At 38.1% G+C, this 22,637-nt stretch overlaps 2 protein-coding genes across 5 annotated transcripts in view; one reads left to right on the forward strand and one right to left on the reverse strand.

Annotated features, from left to right (window-relative positions):
- On the forward strand, nt 1-4,116 carry LOC135102843 (peptidyl-prolyl cis-trans isomerase E-like). The gene is made up of 7 exons (XM_064008413.1): nt 1-245; nt 2,215-2,384; nt 2,515-2,697; nt 2,936-3,064; nt 3,312-3,489; nt 3,614-3,762; nt 3,939-4,116. The coding sequence occupies exons 1-7, from the start codon at nt 215-217 to the stop codon at nt 4,005-4,007; spliced, it is 909 nt and encodes a 302-aa protein (XP_063864483.1). The 5' UTR covers nt 1-214; the 3' UTR covers nt 4,008-4,116.
- Nucleotides 4,107-22,637, reverse strand: part of LOC135102839 (protein lin-9 homolog) — a 26,662-nt gene continuing 8,131 nt past the window's right edge. For 3 of the 4 annotated variants that reach the window (XM_064008406.1, XM_064008403.1, XM_064008404.1), the window contains exons 2-12: nt 19,557-19,672; nt 19,224-19,322; nt 18,693-18,842; nt 16,829-16,959; nt 16,450-16,585; nt 15,740-15,886; nt 15,251-15,391; nt 14,652-14,894; nt 13,785-13,991; nt 12,749-12,925; nt 4,107-11,279 (exon numbers count right to left, since the gene is read on the reverse strand). In XM_064008406.1, coding sequence (XP_063864476.1) covers nt 11,079-11,279; nt 12,749-12,925; nt 13,785-13,991; nt 14,652-14,894; nt 15,251-15,391; nt 15,740-15,886; nt 16,450-16,585; nt 16,829-16,959; nt 18,693-18,842; nt 19,224-19,226 — 1,536 coding nt within the window. In that variant the 5' untranslated portion in view covers nt 19,227-19,322; nt 19,557-19,672 and the 3' untranslated portion in view covers nt 4,107-11,078. The remainder of the gene's footprint in view (nt 11,280-12,748; nt 12,926-13,784; nt 13,992-14,651; nt 14,895-15,250; nt 15,392-15,739; nt 15,887-16,449; nt 16,586-16,828; nt 16,960-18,692; nt 18,843-19,223; nt 19,323-19,556; nt 19,673-22,637) is intronic. The other variant, XM_064008405.1, reaches the window with a different exon arrangement.

Below are 22,637 nucleotides of genomic sequence, written 5' to 3' on the forward strand. Positions count from 1 at the left end.
AACCTACCCTATGTGAAGACCGTCCCTTAAATTTGTTTACATGGTGATCCACCTTCGCTGTGAGGCATGAAGTGTGAGCCTTACATAGGACGTCGGGTCTCGTACACAAGAATCTCACGGCCCTAAAGAAAGAAGAATCCTGAAAGTTATTTCCCGTCCATTTAACGGACAAAAATAGTTTCCTTTTGAATACACGTGCATATCAGTTGTGACCATGTCTAATAACAAGAGGATTTTGTACGTGGGTGAGTTCATTGATTCAAGTGTGGTACGCAGTATTTTGAGAGCCGAGGTAACATTGAAATAAAATCAGCGTTTTCATCCAAGGATTAGGTTAGGTTTAGGTTTTATTATAGTTTAAGCCATTACACACTACGTGGTAATAACCTACCTCATTTTGTTCTCACTATTCACATCATTTCTAATGATTACACTACTTGTCGGAAATTAATAATAATGCCACAATAGGCCTGGGAATGCACAGCGCTCTCAACTTTTTCTAAATCCACAGGTAAACATAAATGGTGTATTGTTGCATGAACTTCAGTTGTTAGGTTAGGTTAGGTTAGGGTTTTATTATAGTTTAAGCCATTACACACTACGTGGTAATAACCTACCTCATTTTGTTCTTCTCGCTATTCACATCATTTCTAATGATTACACTACTTGTCAGAAATTAATAATAACGCCGTGGGCCGTGGGTAGAGATTGGGGACATTGGCTTAAACTATAAATTTACCTAGGTTTATATCGATGCAATTTTTAAATAATTTCACTGCAGTTTTTTTTTTTTTTTTTATGTGTAGATCACTCCTAAAAACGTATTTTACCCAAAAATACTCAGTCCCGAAACTATTAGGCTAAGGCTGGGCAAATTTTTACTGTTTCACCAATCTCAGTTCTGGACAAAACTATTTTTCTGATATTTTTGGGCCTGTTTTGAATTGATTTCCATGTTTTACCAACAAAATTGTTAGTTTTTTTTATTTTTCACCCCTCAATCCCCCCATCCCTTCGAAACTAATGTTTTGCAATAAAAGCTAAAAGCAGATTGATAAAAAAAATAAATAAAAAAGACATATCTACCAGAAAAAAATGGTTTCATCCTCACAAATAAGTACTACAGCAGTAACACTCACCTGTTCCTTCCTAGCCGCCGGCTGGCTATCACACACCACCACCTAACCCAGCCTAATGAAACTAACCTAACTTAAGCTATCCTAACCAAACTAATGTAACTTATCTAACCTTACTTAACCTAACTTAACTGATCTAATCTAACCAAACTAACCTATCCTTACCAAACTTAACCTAACTGGCAAGGTTAAGAAATATATAGAAAGTCATTATCTTATTCATCTTTGTAAAATCTGGCATTGCACCGGAAATAGTACAGACGACGCCCACTGTAGACATCTTCCTCAGACTAATTCAGATATTTCAAATTGAGCTGCTTCTCCCTCCCTCCTCAGGATGAAATAAAATGCTGTGATTGGCTACATTAATTTTGTATTTTTAATTGGTCAGTGACTGCATTCTCAAGTAAAAGCCAATCACTGTGACTAATTTCGCGCTTGTGTAACAAATGTGATATACGCATGCATGAACGAACTCCCCATCACCGGGGAAGACCAGTGCCTGCCTATCCATCACATATGTTGGGTGTGTCACTTCTAAGCATTGTCACAGGAGTGAGCGAGCTTGCCTTCCAAAAAAAACAGATAAATCTTCAAAAATTCCTGTCAGCATTATAAATAATTTACATTGTTATATATGGGGCCCAAATTACTCAGAACAAGCTCTATCTGATAAGAAGGGTAAAAAAAACCATGTCGAAATTGGTGGAAAAGTAAAAGAATATCTAAGATTGTTTTTATAATTCCCAATAGCAGAGGTAATTATACATATGTAGCTAAAGAAAGGAGAGGAGATTGCAACATTTAAGGTGAGTATCCTTGGTGCATGGCATGAAGCTGACTTAGCTACTTTTGGAATTGTTAAGGTTTGGTAATGGTTGGACTCAGGGATTTCTTTAACCGCACACATTTGTTGAATATTTCATTTCTTCACATATCTTTGAATCTGAGAAATAAAAATTGTAGATGTGAAATTATTATTAATGTCCAGCACCATTGAATTTTATTTATTATAATTGCAGACTATCAGCTAAATAAGCTTAACATAATAGTGATTCCATGCCTTTTCACCATGCAGGAGGGCTGGCTGATGAGGTGACAGAAGAAGTTCTGCGGTCTGCTTTCATCCCATTTGGTGACATAGTTGATGTACAGATTCCCCTTGACTATGAGACTGAGAAGCATAGAGGTTTTGCTTTCATTGAATTTGAATTGCCAGAAGATGCTGCAGCAGCAATTGATAACATGGTGGGAATTATACCTTGTCTATGGTTCAGTAAGGTGAAATCAGAAAGATGGTGCAAGGTATATCTGTCCATGTAATAAGACAATGTAGGAAAAAAAGTAAAATTTAGGTATGCCAATTGTTACCTTTCAGAATGAGAGTGAATTGTTTGGACGCACCATTCGGGTCAACTTAGCAAAGCCCCAGAAGGCAAAGGAAGGTTCATCCCGAGCTGTCTGGGCTGATGACGAGTGGCTTAAGAAGTATGCCGGTGCATCACTGGAGACTGAGAAGGAGGGAGGCGAGGAGGGTGCCAAGCGACCAGCAACAGAAACAGTTGGTGTCTTGCTTTTTACTTGTCACCTACTTTTTATAATTCTTACCTTTAAAGAATTTTTGTATTCACTCAAACATTTGATTAATTCAGGGCTGATAAACTTACATCATCATCCATGAAATATAGCAGTAAAACTTGTCTGTTGTATATGCTACTTCCTTAAGGCATACACGTAATTGATAGTGTTTTATCTGTATCATAATTATAACTGTATATTTAATTTTGATTCTCTGTTAGGAAGATGAACCCAAAGCTAAGAAGAAAAAGGGTAATCCTCAAGTGTACTTTGACATCAAGATTGGAAAGACTTTGGCTGGCAGGATTGTGATGCAGCTCAGGGCTGATGTCGTCCCCAAAACAGTTGAGGTGAGTTGATTCATTACTCATGTTGCTTTGTTTCTTTTTCTTTTGAAGAGGTAAGAGATCAGCATTTCAGCTATCCTTAATTTCTTTACATTTACTCCCTGCATACTCTTATGCAATTTTTTTTCACATTATGTAGGGCTCCTAGAGTCTGTAGTGCTCCTGAAACACATCAAAACAATACTAATGCCATTTAAACTTGTGTGTCTTTGTAGCCATAAGAGCTCAACAGCAAAGGTATTTATTTCAGAATTTCCGCTGCCTCTGCACTCATGAGAAAGGCTTTGGGTACCAGAATTCCACCTTCCATCGCATCATCCCTGGCTTCATGTGTCAGGGTGGGGACTTCACCAACCACAATGGCACTGGAGGGCGTTCCATATATGGAGCAAAGTTTGAGGATGAAAACTTCAAACTAAGACACACAGGTGAGGACAAGGGATGCTGCTGAGTGTTCTGCAAGAAATGGCTTCAAAGTAATACTGTATATGACAATTTTTATATATTTTTCGGATTTAATTAGGAAGTAAAACAAGTTTTACCTTCTGCCAGGTCCTGGAATCCTCTCAATGGCCAATTCAGGACCCAACAGCAATGGCTCTCAATTCTTCCTGACAACAGAGCGCACTGAGTGGCTGGACAACAAGCATGTCGTCTTTGGCCAAGTCATCTCCGGTATCAATGTAATCAGGAAAATGGAAGTGAGTCATCACAAAATGATGAACCACAACACCTGGTTCCTCTACTTGTTTCTTCATTCACTTAGTAATCCTTTTACCTGTTTTTAAGAGACTATTTTTTAAATGCTTCTTTATTTTGATTGATATTATGTAACATAATAGTATCTGTTGCATTGCATTTTCCTTTTCTTTTCCAGAAATGTGGAACAAAGTCTGGGAAGCCAACTGAGAAAGTAACGATTTCAAACTGCGGTGAATTAGTTTAATTTTTTTTCTTATTTATTTATTTATTTATTTTTTTTATTTTTGTGTGTGAAAGTTTATCAGTAGCTTTCATGTAACACCAGAGGAGAATAATAATACTATTGTAAAATATTTCTCTCTTTACATTTGTACAAATATCCAACCTAGTTTTCCTTGTGGAAAATTTTGAAGTACTTTACACCAAACCTTGAGTAAATCAACACCAGAACTAATCATGCATGGGAAACATTCTCTTGGTAAACAAGAAAAGAAAGGGAACTAGTCATACATCTCTACATGTTTTCTGTACAGCTTCCAAGAATAACATACTATTTCATAGTAAAAAGCTACACCCAGATTATATTTACAGTGTTAAAGTAAACTTAAGATTACTTTCCTGCAAGCTGACACTACAAACTAAAGTTGTGTGTGTCACCACTGCCTTAGGTGCACACTTGTGGTTTCCTTACAATAGTTTTGTGTCAAGTTAACACAATGAACAAGGTCAGGTATTACCCAGCTCTCACCAGATAGTGATTAAACCTAATCATGACTAGAATTAACTAAAAATATTTTTTTAGCATCTGTTAGTAGGTTATACTGCTAGAAGAAATAACCATCTACAGGCCAACATTCCTGTGGAGGGGGCAAGGGTAGCTGAGATAGGGCATCTAGACAATACTCATAAAAACAAATTATTACAAATGTCTGATCTTTCAGTTTTAGAAAATATTGACAAAGTCTGACTTTTCAGTTTAAAAAAATAATGGCAAACATATAAAGCTAATGGAATAATGAAGAATGTCAATGCAACATAAGCCTACAAATTGTGGCCCTGTCATTCCCATTGCAGCAGCTCTTTCAACTTTTGAAAAGGAAAGGCTCTGCAATGTCTATTATAAAACAAAACATAATTTATCATATCATATCTCATACCTGCCCTCTTCTGTAAAGCCCCATGTAAGGAACAGCCATGGTAAAAATGCCCCATATTTTTTTTTTTTCTTTTCTTTTTAAAGGTAAAAATTTGGGATTACAGTGTTTCAAGTGATGATGCACACCACTGCAACCTGCTCATCAGTGCTACCCAACTCTGCCCTGAATGATGATGTGGAGCAGTTCTGGTGACCTTGGTTACTGCTCATTGCAGTCCTGTATTCAGTAATTACAAACACACTACAAATTAGTGTAAATCAAAATTTCAGAAGCCAAAGCCTTTCCATTTTTTTGGACATTTCACCACTCAGGACAGATATGGTTGTGTAACAAACACCATCATCACACTAAATGAAGACTATTATCTTTGGAATCAACACAAAAATATATGAAACCAATCTACTTGATTCAGCTTGTTATTGCACACAAATCAGGTGAGTACTACAAGTTTGGGATGAAGGTGATGATGGAAGAGGGCAATAAGCACTATCCTACATGACAACTTATCTTTTGTGGTGAATGACAGGGAAACAAATATGACGGGAAAACATGTAACTTGGTGACAAATTTGAAACAGGATGAAAATTAACTTTAGTGACAGAATTTGGGAGGTGTGACTGATTTCCCATGCAAATGAAATTATACACATCTCATAGAACTGTGGAGGCAAAAGAAGACATTATCAGATTTACAGACTAAAAAACTAATGGCAATACAAGAATTGAACAAATTAGTAATTTTAAAATATATTTCCATCATGTTTAAAACTTTGGGAAAGAAGATAAAAGTAAACTTAATCACTATATACATAGACTAAGCTCATCATATGTACATAAGCACAGTAGAAGTCATTGCCTCACAAAATTTACATCTCTATGATACAAAACTGTGTCATTGCAAGTTCATCAACAAAAGAGGCTGAGTTTCTTTTGAGCAAAGTTACTTGTACTCCAAAACACAACTAATAAAAAAAAAGATAAATAAATAAAATATATAAATAATAATACACTCCAACAAAACACCAAAATTTCCAAGGCTATCTGACACTCCACTGTGCCGCCTCCCTCATGTCCACAGAGGCACCCCTGCCATGACACCTGGCACTGCTCTCCTGGCACCTCTTAATTGTCATGATCTAAAATGACAGTTTGCAGCCTGACAGTCACATGCAGTATCAATCCATCCATGTCCTAAAACAAAGATACAAAAATATGTAGCTCTTCTGACACAGTTTGGGAACTCCAGCACCTAAACAATTAGCTCTGCACCACTACTTTAGTTTTTGGATCAATAAGACATATGGTAAGTTTCTACCATATTTGACTTTTCTTGCCTGATATTTTTTCATAAAAAAGAGAAAGGCAGAGAACAGTAAGTTTTCAAGTTACTTGGCATTCTTTACCTAAAACAAAAGTACTTATACAGACTTACCATCTATCTATACAGGGTGTAGCACAAATTTCTGCAGATACCACTAGAGGCAAAAGTACAGGTTATTCTAAATAGAAAATTTTCTATACACATATGCATTTTGAAATCTCATTTAGCCATGGGATGAAATTTGAATGTGGCCAGACAACAGGCTGCCTGGTATACTGGTAGGATGTCTTGACACAGGATGTCTGATGGTGAAATTGTGAGTTACTCAATCATCATTTCTACATGTTTTGGAGTATTACAGTATTCCGTAATGGGACAAGTAGTATTGACAGACAGGTGATCTGCTGATAAATATTACACAATGATAGCATGGCTGTAATTAATGACAAATAAAATAATAGGTTATGTGACACCTTGCCTGCCCTGGCAGGGAGGGGGAAAGAGCAAAGCTAGCAGCAAATCAGCTGATTGCTAGCCAGTCACTTGCGGTTTCATGTCAAGATGGTGACAGTGAATACATTTAGATTGTACTGCATGATTTTGACAGAAAAGACTGTTGAAAATGCCACATACAGTAAGGTGGAGTATGTGGACATGGTGTTTCTACGACATAAACACCTGCCTGGTCTGGTTGTTGTATCTGTCGTCCAGCCACACTCAAATTTCATCCCATGGCTAAATAACTCCTCAAAATGCATGTGTGTACAAAACATTTTCCACTTGGAATAACTTGTACTTTTGTCTCTAGCAATATCTGCAGAAACTCATGTTACATCCTGTATATCAGACTGTCTCTGTCACCCCCATCAAGCAGAGTAGTTGAGTAGTAGCTGAGACAAGACATCTACAAACACATATTCTCCTCGTTACCTCATACCTTTGCCTCTAGGCCTTCAAGGGAGAGGACAAAGCCTCACCACAACACAATGCACAAGGGGCAGTCGTCCAGTATACCCATGAATATCTGCAGCAGGGCCTACCAGGAAAGCTGGTCACTCCTGCTGCATCATAAGGATTCATTCTCTTCCCCCAGAGCTGACCCAATCACCTGATCCAACCAGAAGCTGGGAATCTCACATTAAGACAGCATCATCATTCATGCATTCCTTTCATTCTTATCATGAACAACCACTCTTCTTTACTCTACAGATATCTTTCTTATATCTAATGCTTCCTTCATGATGTCCATCAACACCATTCCTGGTTTTCATTTGTGACTGAGACTGATCATAACGTAAACTTTGAAAATATTTTCAAAAATTTCTAGTTAACTGCTGTTGATATCAAACCTCTCAGTCATGTCTATACATGACCTTAACTATGAAGTTAGATATTGCTGTCAGTACTAATCATAAGACTTGAAGCATGGCAAATAAACACAATAATGACAGTCAGGCAGCAACAAGACTTCACATACACATTACTCACATTCAGATTGTCTCACGTCAGCTTGGTTTTCTGCTCAAGCTTTCAACCCGACCTTGCATGCCTTGCTAATGAAGTTGTTTACACAAATAATAACAAAAGTCTTTACATCTGCATTATATGTACAACACAATGAACCTGGAGAATCCTCAACAGTGCCTGATGTTTTCAATGAGCAGTATGAAAAAAAAAAAAAAAACACCATCTTGGTGCCACCACGAGCTTCAGTACTTTCCCACACCACTGCACACTTCACTACACTGATGACACTTTTGTAATGATAACAGAATCAGGTTTGGTTGGTCAGAGCAAAATGAATAGCAGTGCATGACAATGAGGCACTTGGGACTTGGCCGGAGATTTTGTTGAATTTCAATTAATCCCGATCAAGTTTCATAATACCTACTGCTATCAGAGCAGCACACATTAATGTGTTTACAATAAATCTTCCCCAAACAATAGGCTTGTCACTTGTTTTAGTTTCCTTCTTACATCTAATGAATTATAATCTATACAAGATTATTCTTATGTGGGCCAGCTGGCTCCACAATAATGGGTCAGTAACTAATTGCCTCATTTCATATAGCACTAATTTGGTCATCCTGATGAATAAATTAACACCAATGATAAAACACTCCATACTCTCAATTCCAAACAAAATTTTACACAAAGCCTCAGCCTCAGGATTCTGATACATCCTGTCAGATACAAAGGTAAACTTCATATCTCTTTCCCTGCATGTCATCCCAACAGAGACTGAATGGTTAGTGTAATGGTGTGGTGACTGTGAGAAACTGAGTTCAAATCTACCTGGAGAGAGAGAGAGAGAGAGAGAGAGAGAGAGAGAGAGAGAGAGAGAGAGAGAGAGAGAGAGAGAGAGAGAGAGAGAGAGAGAGAGACAGAGAGAGAGACAGAGAGAGAGACAGAGAGAGAGACAGAGAGAGAGAGAGAGAGAGAGAGAGAGAGAGAGAGAGAGAGAGACAGACAGAGACAGAGAGAGAGACAGACAGAGACAGAGAGACAGAGAGAGAGAGAGAGACAGAGAGAGAGAGAGAGAGACAGACAGAGAGAGAGAGTCCATGTACTTCTATATGAATGTGTGTGATGAGTAAGAGAACACAACATTCCACACCCCATTACCAGCACCAGATGTTGCTATTATGTTCTGTGAACAAAATTGTCACCAGAGACCCTGCAATGACCGGTAAGATGTAATAGCAAGGTAGCATGAGGTGGAGAGAGAAACTCTTTCTCCTTTCATATGATAATGGCAGCACTCAAGCAGTATTATGATACCTACATTTCATAACTGACAATGATGTTCCATATGAGAAGCAAACAAAATGACAATCTAGGTGCACTGCATTCAAAGATGAGGCAAACCCTGAAAATTACAGTAGTCCAGATATCACCAGCCCAAAGATTTATTTATTGCTTCATCTGTAATGTAACTCCCCATCTATTACTATTGATACTTCATCTCAAGACCCTCAAACACTATTACGTTCCTCAATGAGTGCAACTCATGGCTAAGTTCAGGCTGGCAACAGCAGACCTAGAAGTGTGGGACAATTATTAACTCAATTACCAACAGTGAAAAGACTGAGAACTGATTTGTCAACAGTAACAGAAAAAAGGTACTACATGGCTCATGTTACTACCACAGACTTCCTCAAGACAAAGTCATATAATATCTACTCCTCATAAGTGTTTCTGGAAGCAAGTACAATGGATATGAGAGGATGGAGTGCAATAATAATGGTAATAGCAGATGTCAATAAAACACTAGAGCCCCTGCATCTAAGAACTTAGTACCCGTGAACTTTAACTATGCACCAGTTAGTAAAATTATATATTTTTGAGCAAAATACAAAAGAAACAAATTCACTTTGAATTATACATGCACACAATTCCACTGCCACATTCAAGATTTTGACACCATCTGCCACACTATCACTACCCAAGACACTACTAAAGGGATTTAGGTATGTGAAGGAAGTACTAATATAAAGGAAAAGTGGAGGTGCTGAAGAGATTAGCGGAGTTGAAGAGTGTGAAATAATCTTAATGAATCTAATTTATGCTGTGGCTTGGAAACTTTAGAGTGCTTCTACACACTATGCTTGAATGGGCAAAAAAAACAATTCAACAGTGTGGATAGCATACAGGTCACCCCTTCCCTAGCCCCACTGAAAGGAAAATGACAACAAGCAGAAAGCAGTCCAAACCCTCCTGCTAGTCTGGCACTGTTACATCAGGACTCCAACCTTCAAGTGCCTCAACCCTCCAGCATGATGATGGTGAGGAAATAATGAATGATGTGGATCCTGCTGTCTTAAAACTCATGAGCCAGAGGAGTTGCAGTTATCCATGTTATCTCATTCTTCATCTTCTTCACTCTTATCATCATTCATTATTATCAAACATCATCACCACTGTTTTGTTTAATATCTTTGTTTTCCCATTATCATCTACCATAAGCAAGAAGGAAAAAGAGAGTGGAGGAAAAAGCTGAGAAAGGAGGAAAAGACATCATACTATGTAACCCTTTCTGCCAACAGTGACCCTATCTTTTATTGCGCACATCCCATTCTTATTGTAATATATTGTCCTAATTGCTATTACATATTTACATAAGTATTTCATATGGTGCATGGTACTAATGTTTTCTTTAGCTATACCCAAAGTATCACTTAACCAAACTGTTTTAAGTGCAGGGGCTGTGGTGTATGTCTAATTAAGATCCTTGGAAAATTTTGTCAAACTGGGCTTTTTTTTCCTTCAGAGAAGACACCACAAAGACATGATGCCATCACCCTCTGTATGCAATCCTTATGTTACATCAGCTGTCTCCTCACAAAAACTATCACTTATCTTACTCTTTTTCTATTTTCACTTATAATGCAATATATAATATGCATATATAAATTTTTACTATCATTCAGGTCTTTAATGTAGTCTTTATAATATTTCAACTAAAGGCGAGATCATGCAAGACTTTAACAATAGATTTATAAACCATTATATCATTTTATATAAAAAAATTGCATATATTCACTATTTACACAACATGGCATTACCCGGCTCTGAAGCAAGTGGGCCTCACCACACCGAGTCACCATATAGAGATAGCGTCACCCACTGGGCAACATAACTTTCATTACTTTACTAAAAGACAACAATTATATACAAGGAGGGAAGCAACTCAGTCTCATTTATATTTGAAGAAAATTTTTTAAATATGCATATATAATGTAAGCTACATGTTTTCTTCCAACGCAAAATACCCATAAAATTAAAGCACAACTGCCAAGGAAAGACTGCCCATCCATCACCTGGTGGGGTGGGCTGCATTACACCTGCGTCCCATTGTGGCTGCTGAAGGCCTGTAGCGTACCCATCTGGGAGACTGCTGACATGATGTGCGTCAGGTGGACTTCAATGTTGTTCTGGAAGGCGGCACGGTTCGACTCGTCCAGGGAATTGCGGATCTCATTTAGTGTCTCCTGGATAGAGGTCAGCTCAAAGGCACTCACTTCTGTCTCAGCCAAATTCTGCAGGACAAGAGATAAAGACCCACAGATTATTATTGTCCTCCTCCCGTTCCTCATCACCAGTCTCTGAGAGTTCAATGCAAAAAAAGATCTCCCTCAAACTAGTCAGTCTGTAGGTCTCTTCCATGCTACCCCAATAAAACCCACATTACACACATACATCTGTTCGGAGGAGGCAGTAGGCACCTGCCAAAACAATAATTACTCCCAGTGAAGTCTTAAGGCACTGGATCAGGGGGTGGTGTGCAAGAGAGGAGAGAAAAAAAAAATCTATCAAAGCTGTTTCCCACAAATAAGAGGGTAGCTAAAGTACATATTTCATAAGTTTCAGGGATCAGAAAGTAAAATCTCCTTTCCCCTCTTAAGCGCCTTGTCTATTTGCTGAGTATTAATTACAAAGGAGGGGCTCTCAATCCCCTTTCCTGTCACCACTTATGATGTAAAGGGAATATGGTGGCAGTATCCTCATTCCCTAACCACAAGGAAAAAACACACATATTATCTCTGTAAAATTATTCAATTTTCCTTAAGGGGGCACTCCCCCGTGTTTTGGTAAAAGAAAATGGCACGTTTCAAAACGTGCATTAATATATTTGTTATCCATCAAGAATCATCACCAGGGTATGTACCCCTCGCAGAAAGCACTGGTGACAGATTTAAAGTCCATTTACATGTCCTGTAACGTAAGGCAGAAGGGACGTGGCTTCAGGAAAGATCCTATAAAATTGTTTGAGAGAGAGAGAGAGAGAGAGAGAGAGAGAGAGAGAGAGAGAGAGAGAGAGAGAGAGAGAGAGAGAGAGAGAGAGAGAGAGAGAGGAAAAAAAAAAAAAGAAAAAGACGGGACGGAGAAAAGCGAATAATACATTTTGGTTGACCTGATACGACATATATTTTATGACATGGGGGGAGAGGTGAAACATTTGGATAAATGACCTTCCACATCCCAAATAATTTTACTTTAGGATAATCAGTCATCAGTGTAGCCTCTAGAACACTTTAAGTCAAATAATTGCTAATTATGTCATAGCTTCATGATGTAATGATCTAGGTTATTCTTTTCCATGGACAAACTAGATGATAATAATCCAAAATAGTCTGCAAAGTTTCAAGTCTTAGTTCCTAATACTTTTTTATATGATTTTTTTACTCAGATTTTTGGCTCACTTGGGTGAGCACCCTCTTAAGGGGCAAAACTTGCTCTATGCAGCATTCAACCTAAGATTAGTAAATTTCAATTAACTTTGCAGGGAATGAGGTATAGATTACTTGTCAAAATTTCTTACTCATTTTAATAGCTAAATTTCTGTCAATAAGTTAGCTCAACAATTACGAATAACTAATTTAATCCACCGCGGCACTAGTTCCTTGGATTTCTCTTAAGCGTGTAGCAACAGTAGATGAGTTCCAGCACAATATTGCCATCACTGCAGCAAATTTGTCTCAATATGAAGAGGACTCTATATACATACCTTCACCTGCAACATAAGAGAGGTGAGCTTAGTTATCAGATTGATGATGGCCGGGCTGGACACCTGTGGCGACCCTGAGGCATTGTTGGTGACATCCACGATGGTCGCCGCCTCCTCGTAGCATCTCTCCCGGATCTGACATGGCAGTAGGGTTGGCCCAGACTGCTCAGGGGCAATCTGACAGACAAGAATTTTACTTACATCAAACACTGTCTAGCTGAGAGGGAGATAGAGAGAAAGAGGAGGGGTAAGAGGGGTAGAGAGCTGGGTTTGATAAATGGTTTTACTGGAGAAAATAACCAAGAAAGCTCAAGTAAATATTCAGTACATATATCTCTTTGGTCATTGTTTCTTCTCTGGAATGCAACTGTCCATATGTCAAAAATAACTAGTTATACAAAAGAAAAGTTAAAGAGTGAAAGCAAACCTTGAATAGAGGGAAGAGGAAGAACCAATAAATAACACAAACTAATTTTAATGTTTGTATGTGTCGGTGAGGCGTCTTCAGCCTCTTTCTCATCACCGCAATGTTGCATCTCTTGCCATCTTCTATCACTATTTTCATGCCAACTGCTCTTCTAATCTTACTAACTGCATGCCCCCCCTCTTTCTGCAACCTCACTGCACAATACTTTCTTCCTTCTCTCACCCCTATTCTGTCTGCCTCTAATGTAAGAATTAACCAGTATTCTCAGTCATTCATCCCTTTCTCTGGTCAGTTCTGGAACTCCCTGCCTGCTTCTGTATTTCCACCTTCCTATGACTTGAGCTCTTTCAAGAGGGAGGTTTCAAGAAACTCTTCTAATTTTTTACTATTGCTTTTGATTCTGTTCTGGGACCAGCACCTCAGTGGGCCTTTTTTTTAATTACAGTTTTGTTGCCCTTGGCTGATGCCCCTCCTACATAAAAAATAAATAAATAAATAAAATAATAATAATAATAATAATAATAATAATAATAATAATAATAATAATAATAAAAATGAATAAATAAGCAAAATAATCAAAAAATTTGAGTCTTGCAATTTCAAACTCACCTCCTGGCAAAACTGCTGCACAGCAAGGAGGTGTTGGTTCAGGTCCCTGTTCAGCTTTTCCAGCTCTAAAACTAAAGCAGCATACTTCCTCTGGAACTCCACATTCAACTCTTGTCCATAGCTTCTCTGTTTCTCTGCCTGACTGTTCATGTCCCGCAGGGCACCAATCTTCTCCCGCTTGGCACGGAGGATTTTTGAGAGCTGGACCTGGAGGTACAATGCTTGTGAATACAGCAGTATCCGTAAGAAAGAAGTGAGAAAATCAGTAATATAATAACAATAAGATAATAACAATATTCTAACTGCACATCTCATCCAGAACCATAAAGAATATCTAAAAGCTGAACTTGGAAGAGCACTGCTTGTGAATATAGCATACTAGCAAGGCAGGAGAAATCACACACACACACACACACACACACACACACACACACACACACACACACACACACTGTGCATATATATATATATATATATATATATATATATATATATATATATATATATATATATATATATATATATATATATATATATATATATATATATATATATATATATATATATATATATATATATATATAAAGAAGGAAACAAAGAAACAGCAAAATAAACCACAGCACATTAGTGTAATGGTAGCCAACCAAGGAGTTGTAACTTTGCAACCTGGCAGAGCAGAAGGCCAACAGTTCTGCCAACTTCTCTGTGTGTGTAGTCCTGCAAGGATGCAAGGCTAGTGAATCCAGCTCGTGTGTGTGTATGAACAACCTGTCTTGGCCTCAGACATGCAGAAAGTGTTTAAAAACAAGTTACATTTGCTTCCTTAATGTAAGAAACTGTCAACACATGATGACACAGCTTCCTTACAATCTGTACAAGGCATTTGACAGGAAAGCCTCCCAGTGTGTCATCCATTGATATCTTGGATGACTTGAGTGGTGACTGTGCCAGGATGGGATCATTGGTGAGAGAAAGTGCTGGGCTATCTGCTCCAATGCTTCCTGGCTCCAGCTTAGGCAGCAGCGGTCTGGGTGGGGTGACCAAGCCCAGCCGTGGACGGAACTTCTGAGAGAAACTAGACAGAGGCATGATCTCTGCCACCTCACTTGACTGAAAGAAATACATCAAATGATGACTGATCTGTACCCTCATGAGAGAAAAGAGATGCTACTATTTTCTTTATCTTCCAATCAAGTGCAATGGTAAAGTTGAGAACAACAGTTGGATGGACTGAGAGCCATAAATTGAAAGGAAAAAAGTCCAATAAATTAGACTTACAGTTTCTGAACACTACATGATTCATACAAAAACATACATATCTATAGATGGATGTGACTACAAATGTTAAAAAAAAAAAAATCTGACACCATAAGATCTCATTTTGACACTATAAAAATTTAACAATAAATCAATCCAACAAAATCAAAATGCAATGCTCAGATAAGAGTGGCTTGTGTCACACTCACCAGTACTTCATAATCTGGGATGGAGTGAGTGCCAATGCCATGACGATCAAAGGTGATCCTATAGGTGTTGTCTGAAGTGTCAACGGCATCAATCACACCTGTGTACAGCCCATTCTCAGGCTTTCTTATGCGGGCTGTGACCTGTGAGTGGAATAATTACTTCATGACTACTTTCTCACTTGTCTATGATCCTACTCTTGTGCAACAACCTGTGTATTTTAATTTCTGATGCCTCAATGACCTCCACAAACTTCCCTCGAAAGGGTAACCTCAGCACAATTCTCCATCTTGTCCTGTCCCAGCATTTCATCATTGAATAGTTAAAGCCTTGCCTGTTCTTTCTCTTACTTACTGTTCATTGCCATCTTTATCCATTTATCCATCCATGTGAACTGACTTCATCCACATGCCTACCTATGGTGATTTGCTTAAGATTATGTATGCGATGACTCAAAAGTTAATACCACCAGCCAGTAGCATGTTACATACCTTAGTGCCAATGACCAGCTGCATAGGGATCTGGTCTGGCAGTGGGAAGTCCTTCAGGGTGTTAATGTCTGTGATCTTTCGCTGCTGCAACAGTCTCAGCACATGTCTTTTCTTGTCTAGGGACTGACACTCCTCTTGGAAGAAGGCCTGAGAAGAGGGACACAATGACTGTATCTATTCAAGTCCACATCAACATTAATAAAAAGTTGTTGTAAAGTGGAGTAACTATACATTAGCATAAATCATTACCACTTCCACATCGAGCCACATTTTTGTCTCAGGTAATTATGGTACAAAGGGACATCAAACTGAAATAATAAAAAAAATGAATAAATAAATAAATAAATAAATAAATAAAATAAATAAATAAAATAAATTACAAATACAAACTGAGACTGAACAAGATGATCATGTAATTTAGATTATAGCAATATATAACTAAAATAACTAATCATAAAATCTAAAAAACACTGGGTAAGATAATATACACTCTTAAAAATATGTTACATACAAAATGGTACCAAATTAAATGTTTCTTCTGAGACCTGCAATCCCCTAATCAGTGTACCAGACTGCATCACAGGAGATAAAAATTGATAGTAACATAACCCTCCACTGCCATTTTCCTTCCCTGAAATAAGTAACTCCTACACTGCTGTGCGAGTCCTGTTCCACCCATATCTAGCCCCACAGTCATCATCCCCACCCACCTGTGAGCAGCGGCGCGGCTTGCCCATCATGCGCCGGATCATCCCCCACTGCCGGCGCGTCAGTCGCCTTGTGCGAAGGTCTGGGAAAGCCTCCTTCAGCACTATCTGGAAGTCATTCTCCCCTCCAAACAAAGGTCTGGAAAACATCAACATTACAGTTAAGCTCTTTATGTGAACAGAACCTATGACATAAATTAAAGTATTCCCATTAGTTCATCATGATAAATAGTGCTACTTTTCACCACTAAATGAGAGCAATGTTAACTGACATACTTGAAATATCATCACATTCTACTCAAAAGCTTCCCGTTATATCCTGGGCTGTAACAGGCTCAGTTAAAGGTGTAACAAACTAAAAAAAAAATGTTTGTTCACATACTTGTCAATATTGGAGTAGAACCATTCAAAGTAGACCCATTTGTGTGCTTGTGGAAGCTTGAGAAAGTTCCTGAGCCTGACTCCATTCTGCTGTGCCACTTTCTTGTCTGGGGTGGTGATGGTTGGAGGTTCCTGTGAAAGGACACAACAAACATGTTATTCCAGACTCTTGTAAAAAAAAAACTTCTTGCTAATAAGCTTTTTTTCCACTTTACACAAACAATTAGACACAATGAACATGTTACCTCTTTCCCCAGGGGGTAATTTAACCCAGTTTTGGAACCTTTGATGTAAAAGATCCCTGTAACATTAAGTAGATAAGTATGTTGCTTGAATAACCAAATTACCTACTATATTCATACCTGTGGCTTAAAACATTACCAATAACAGGGCTTTGAATTTCAGGCAAATAGTTACCAAACTTGTTTTGAGGCAATAATGCTTTAAACATCTATGACCAAAATAGTAATGCAGTTAATGAAACATACCAAAGATGTGCCACAACTGGCTGTCAACAACCTGCCAATTTCACCAGCTATTACCAGTTCAGTTCCAATCAGGAGAATTAATCAACCATCAAATAGCCAGGTGCCATATACCACTAATCGAATGACAATTATAAGGTTCCACAGGGCAGCAGTTGGCTGGTTCACAGGACAGCTATGGGGCTAATGACTACTGACTCAGGTAGGCTGCTGAGTCATACCATTACTAGGATATGAATAATGTGGTGTGATCTACTACAGAAATTATCATCTGCAAGAGGGTCTCCTGTATTTTTCCTACATTCTAGTAGTAAACCTGTTATTCTCTGTTCACTACAAATTAAGCTCATACTGTCAGGACAAACTAAGTAAGTTAATTTCAGCATGACTGCATTCACTTCAATCCAATCTGACTTGCAATTGTTCATGTGAAATGGGACAGGTTTATGGTGAGTCAAACAAAACAATGCAGTCCATAGGAATGTGGTTGTTAGAAGGAAAGACATCTTGTCCAACAACACAATTCAAACTGATATACTAAGATTATCACTATTTATTTATAAGAGAAATCCTGACTTGAAAGTGCTAACTAGTATCTTTTTCAATACATCATCTGAAGCATGATGTTGGACAGTCATTCATGAGGAGCAAAAGCCTGAGGGACATGATCTCAGTGCACCACACAAAGTATTACCGAGGACAAGGCTGTGGTGTACTGCAGCCCTCCTGCACCATCGCTCTGGAAGCAAAAGCCATACCTGTCAAGCAAATCCTTGAGACTATGACAAAAAAGTGACAATCTGTCCACCACATCTGCTTAGAGTACACTCACCACCTGGCATGCAGCAGTCGATGAAATGGTCCTCTTTGGTGATTACCTTCTTTAACTACAGTGGAAGCACATGAGTATTGGTGAAAGAAATGGTTAAATGTATTAAAGTAAACCATTTCACTTGTAATCTAAATGAAAAACTGAGTGTGTTGGTGTATGGGATGCTATATTCTGTATTATATATCTGTATATCTGACAACAGAACACTTCATCTACACTCAAAGCAAATGACCATGTGTGTTGATGCACAAGATGCTGCATTATACATCTGTGTATCTGACAATAGAACACTTCCTCTGTAACTTAAATGGAAGAATGTGTATTTGGTGAATTATATGTTAAGCTACACTCCTGTAACTGACATAAAAAAACACTTAATGTAATGAAATAAACCCTTTTAACCAAGGTATTACAGAATTTGAAACAACATTCACTTTTCATTCCTTCCTACACTTTTTCACTATCCCCTCCACCTTTACTCATAAATCTTCATTCACTGCCCCCCTTTTTTTTTTATTATACAAAGCAGGGGAGTGTTCTTCACTTACCAACTTGACAGGAGCAACAGGCAAGGGCTGGGGATTCACTTGCTTCTTAGGGGTGCCTCGTGCAGCCTTCTTTGGAGATTTTACTTGAGTAGGAGTACTGACCAAGTCATCATCAAAATATAGACGGTTTTTCTTCCTCATCCGAGCTGGCTGTAAGATACAACACTGTCTTACTTCACAAGAAGAAAGAGGAAAAGCAACAACAGGGGAAGATTGATAACTTAAAAACCTATGTGGTGCCTCAAATCTTAGGCTGGAAAATAAGTGAAAAAGATGAGAAAAGCTTGAACACCAAATGAAGGAAGAAAATTGCAAGTGACAGAGACAGATGAAAAGATGGACTTGTGATAGAAATACATGACTGGGACCAAAAGACAATAGAAATTAATAACAAAGGAAGGCTTATATATGGCACTAAACCCTGACACTTGAGAAACGGTAAAAGATATCTCAGCTGGGAGGATCAGTAAAGCTTGAGAAGGACAGCAGGAATGGCTCAGTGCACCTGTGTCCTGTGCCTGGCTGCCTTACCATGCCCCGCCGGTTGAGTTGGATACTGGGCTCTTTGGAGGGAGATGGCCGGTCCTCCCCAACCCTGTGGAGGCCAAGAGCAGACAATGGCGAGAAGTCCTGAAAAAGATAAAGGATGATAAATAGAACTCAAAATTATTATTTACTTCTGATATTGATATAAACTTTTTTTTTCTTTTCAGAGGACTTTTCATCATCATGAAGTCAGTCATGTATTCTCCAATTAATTTTTTACACAGCTATGTTCAGTCTTTATTCTTTTCCAGATGATATTCCACTACAATGCACAGCAAGTACATTGTGCCCCTATAATGAAAACAAATGTGTGCATACCTGTTGTGGCTCCTGTGGCTGTGAAAAGGCTGACGAGGATGAGGATGAGGATGAAGAGGAAAAGCCACCATTTTTTAAAGTGAGGAGCAGCTCAGCTTGCTGCTCTGCTGACTGACCTGTGCCATAAAATAAAACTGCCATTAACTCCAAGTCAACTCTGCCATACCATAATATTCTGTCCTACCATAGGTATTCTGTCTTGCTAAAACAAATTTCTGAAATTATCCGTTTCATGAAAAATGTCTAAATATGGAAAGAAAGTAACAACAGACTCAACAAAGAAATTATCAAGCTAAAAACAAAAGGCTGCTTAAACCTTTAAATAAAGAATATGTGACAAGAAACATTAAATAGTGTGTGTGTTAGGTGAGGCCACAGTCTTCACCTCATTACAGAAGAGAGCAGAAGCTCCCTGCTACTATGGCTTTCACAGAGGAAAGGAAATTTCTGCTGGAATTTATTGAAATTTACTGACAATCCTTGCCTCTGGAAAATTAAGAGTGAGAGCACTCCAACAGATATAAGAAGGCACCAATATACGAGTTATTTGTGCAGAAACTGAAGGAGATTTCTTTAGACTGCCCATCCCTAAAAAAAATAAATAAATAATAATAATAAAAATAATAAGGCATTCAATCTCCAAGGAATGTAAAAAGGTGACATCATCAGTGAAGTCCAGGGCTAGAGCAAAGGAGATGCACATGCCATCATTGTTGTACTATGATGAGGTAATCTTCATGTGACACAAGCTTGTGTTTTTAGCAGCCATTCTTTGTACCACTTAGTTCTCTTCTTTTTCCTGCTTTCCTCTTCTTTTGCAACAGATACTGCAGCAATTGTCCCCAGAGCCAGCAATTCCAGTCCATAAGTGTGGAGTGAAGCAACCATCCTGCCAACCTTCTGCGACGGTATCTGGGCAGAACTGAGCGCAGGCCTTCAGGCTGCCTCAATTGTGTATGGGTGCTACTTTTACTTATTTATTTATTTATTTATTTTATTTATTTATTTTTTTTGGCCAGCCTGTTCAGGCTGCCAGACAACCCAGCCTGAGCAAGTATGCTGGCCTTCAGGGTGATAAAGTAAGAATACTTTATGTTGTATATATAACAGCAGCACTTACGAGTAAATTTCAATTTCCTTAGGTAGTAACTAAGGTCAGATTTGAGAATTTATATACATACTTGTATAGGTACATTATATAATTTTGACTGCTCCAAGCTGCTGATGTACAAATTTCCACATCTAAGGCACAGTACCTCTAGCTGTTTGTTATGTGAAACCAACAGTAAGGGGCTCAGGTCATACCTCTCTCTCTCTCTCTCTCTCTCTCTCTCTCTCTCTCTCTCTCTCTCTCTCTCTCTCTCTCTCTCTCTCTCTCTCTCTCTCTCTCTCTCTCTCTCTCTCTCTCTCTCTCTCTCTCTCTTTCCATAAGTATACCAATGAACTCCACCTGTGTGGGAGTGCTGGCCTGTTATATAGATAAATAGATTTATCTTATTTATTGTTATCATTACTATTTAGCAGGAGTGCTTTCTCTTCTCTGTCAGAGGCCAAGGAGCTGAGAGTGGTGTGAATGAGTGTGAATGTGAAAGTGGTGTGCTGTGTCTTGGCTACCCATTTTTTGGGTAAGACAACTTTGGTATATGTATGTATGTATTACCTACTATTTTATTTACCTGTTTACTTTTTACATGCCATGATGTATTATAACAGATGACATTAACAGATATGGGATTTAAGACACCTGCTGCCCTTCCCAAATAACACCCCAACACTGGGATTTACACCACTACTACCAATGCTTCACTGCTGTCTCAACTTTTTCCCTCTATTCCCTTGCCACAAGAAGTCTCCTCTCTACCTTCTTTTCTACATCATCAAAAATGTCAGTATACCAACAAATCCTGGGGAAATTCTTTTGTTATATGACACAATTTTTTTTATCACTGTAGCTTGCCAATTCCATGGAAAATTAGCACTGTATAAGAAGTTATCCAAACATTTATAAACTCTTCTTTGACCTCAACTTGCATTATCCTTCTACCCACTCCACTCTTCCTTTCCTCTTCCACTCAAGGGTTTGGCTAGCACAGCGGTTGCAGCAAAATAGACAGCAAGTTTCTTTGTGGCTTATGGCAATTTCTCAGTGGAATGTGTAATGCTTTCCTGTAACTTTGCCCAGAGTCACAAGACTTCGTTGCTGTGTCATCATACTTCAATCCATTCAAATTTACTATTTTCACCTACACAAAGGCACATTTAGATATACCAGAATATATATATATTAAAAAAGAAAACTGTAAGACATTCAAAAAGCTACTGTGATTCCACATGGTAGATGCAAAAAATTTAATTAAATTGTCCATCAATCTATGGATTTACTTATTTTTACTGATGGTAAAAAGTAGCATTATTGAGGCAGTAAATGATGATTCTACTTTTGAAAACATGAAAAGTGAAGATACTAATTATACGAGCTGGGCAATGATTCCAATTTGAAATTCTGCACAGAATAAATGAATATCTGAATATATCACTGTCTGTCTGACACGTGTTGATATTCTTTCCCTGCAGCATCCAGGTGTGGAGTCACCTCCCACCTCATACAGTTAATAGCCTGACCCAATACTGAAGATCATAATAATGAAAATATACAAAACCAATATAACATTACAAGTCATTTTTTTCTTAATCATTAACCTCATTTATGTTTTTCATCTCCCTGTAAATTCATCGAAGCCAAAAGCATCTCAAACTTAAGTTAGGTTAACACAATATCAAGAAACAAAAAGAAAAGATATAGAAGCTAATATAACTGCAGTATATCATAACCTCTTCTATCACTAAACTCACAGACATTTACCACTCCTCACCAAACTCAACTGAACTCTAAGCACATAAACATGAACTTCACCTAACCACATAGCTGGACAATATAGCAAAAAAAAAAAATATATATATATATTTATATATATATAAGCTAATATAACACTTTATCCTTCTAAATCATTCGTCATTGGCATTTACCTTCCCCCCATTACCTAACTGATCAAGTAATATAAAAAAATACAAGCCAGGGTG

This window comes from Scylla paramamosain, chromosome 8 (genome assembly GCF_035594125.1).
Source record: "Scylla paramamosain isolate STU-SP2022 chromosome 8, ASM3559412v1, whole genome shotgun sequence".
In the NCBI taxonomy this organism is placed as follows: Eukaryota; Metazoa; Arthropoda; class Malacostraca; order Decapoda; family Portunidae; genus Scylla; species Scylla paramamosain.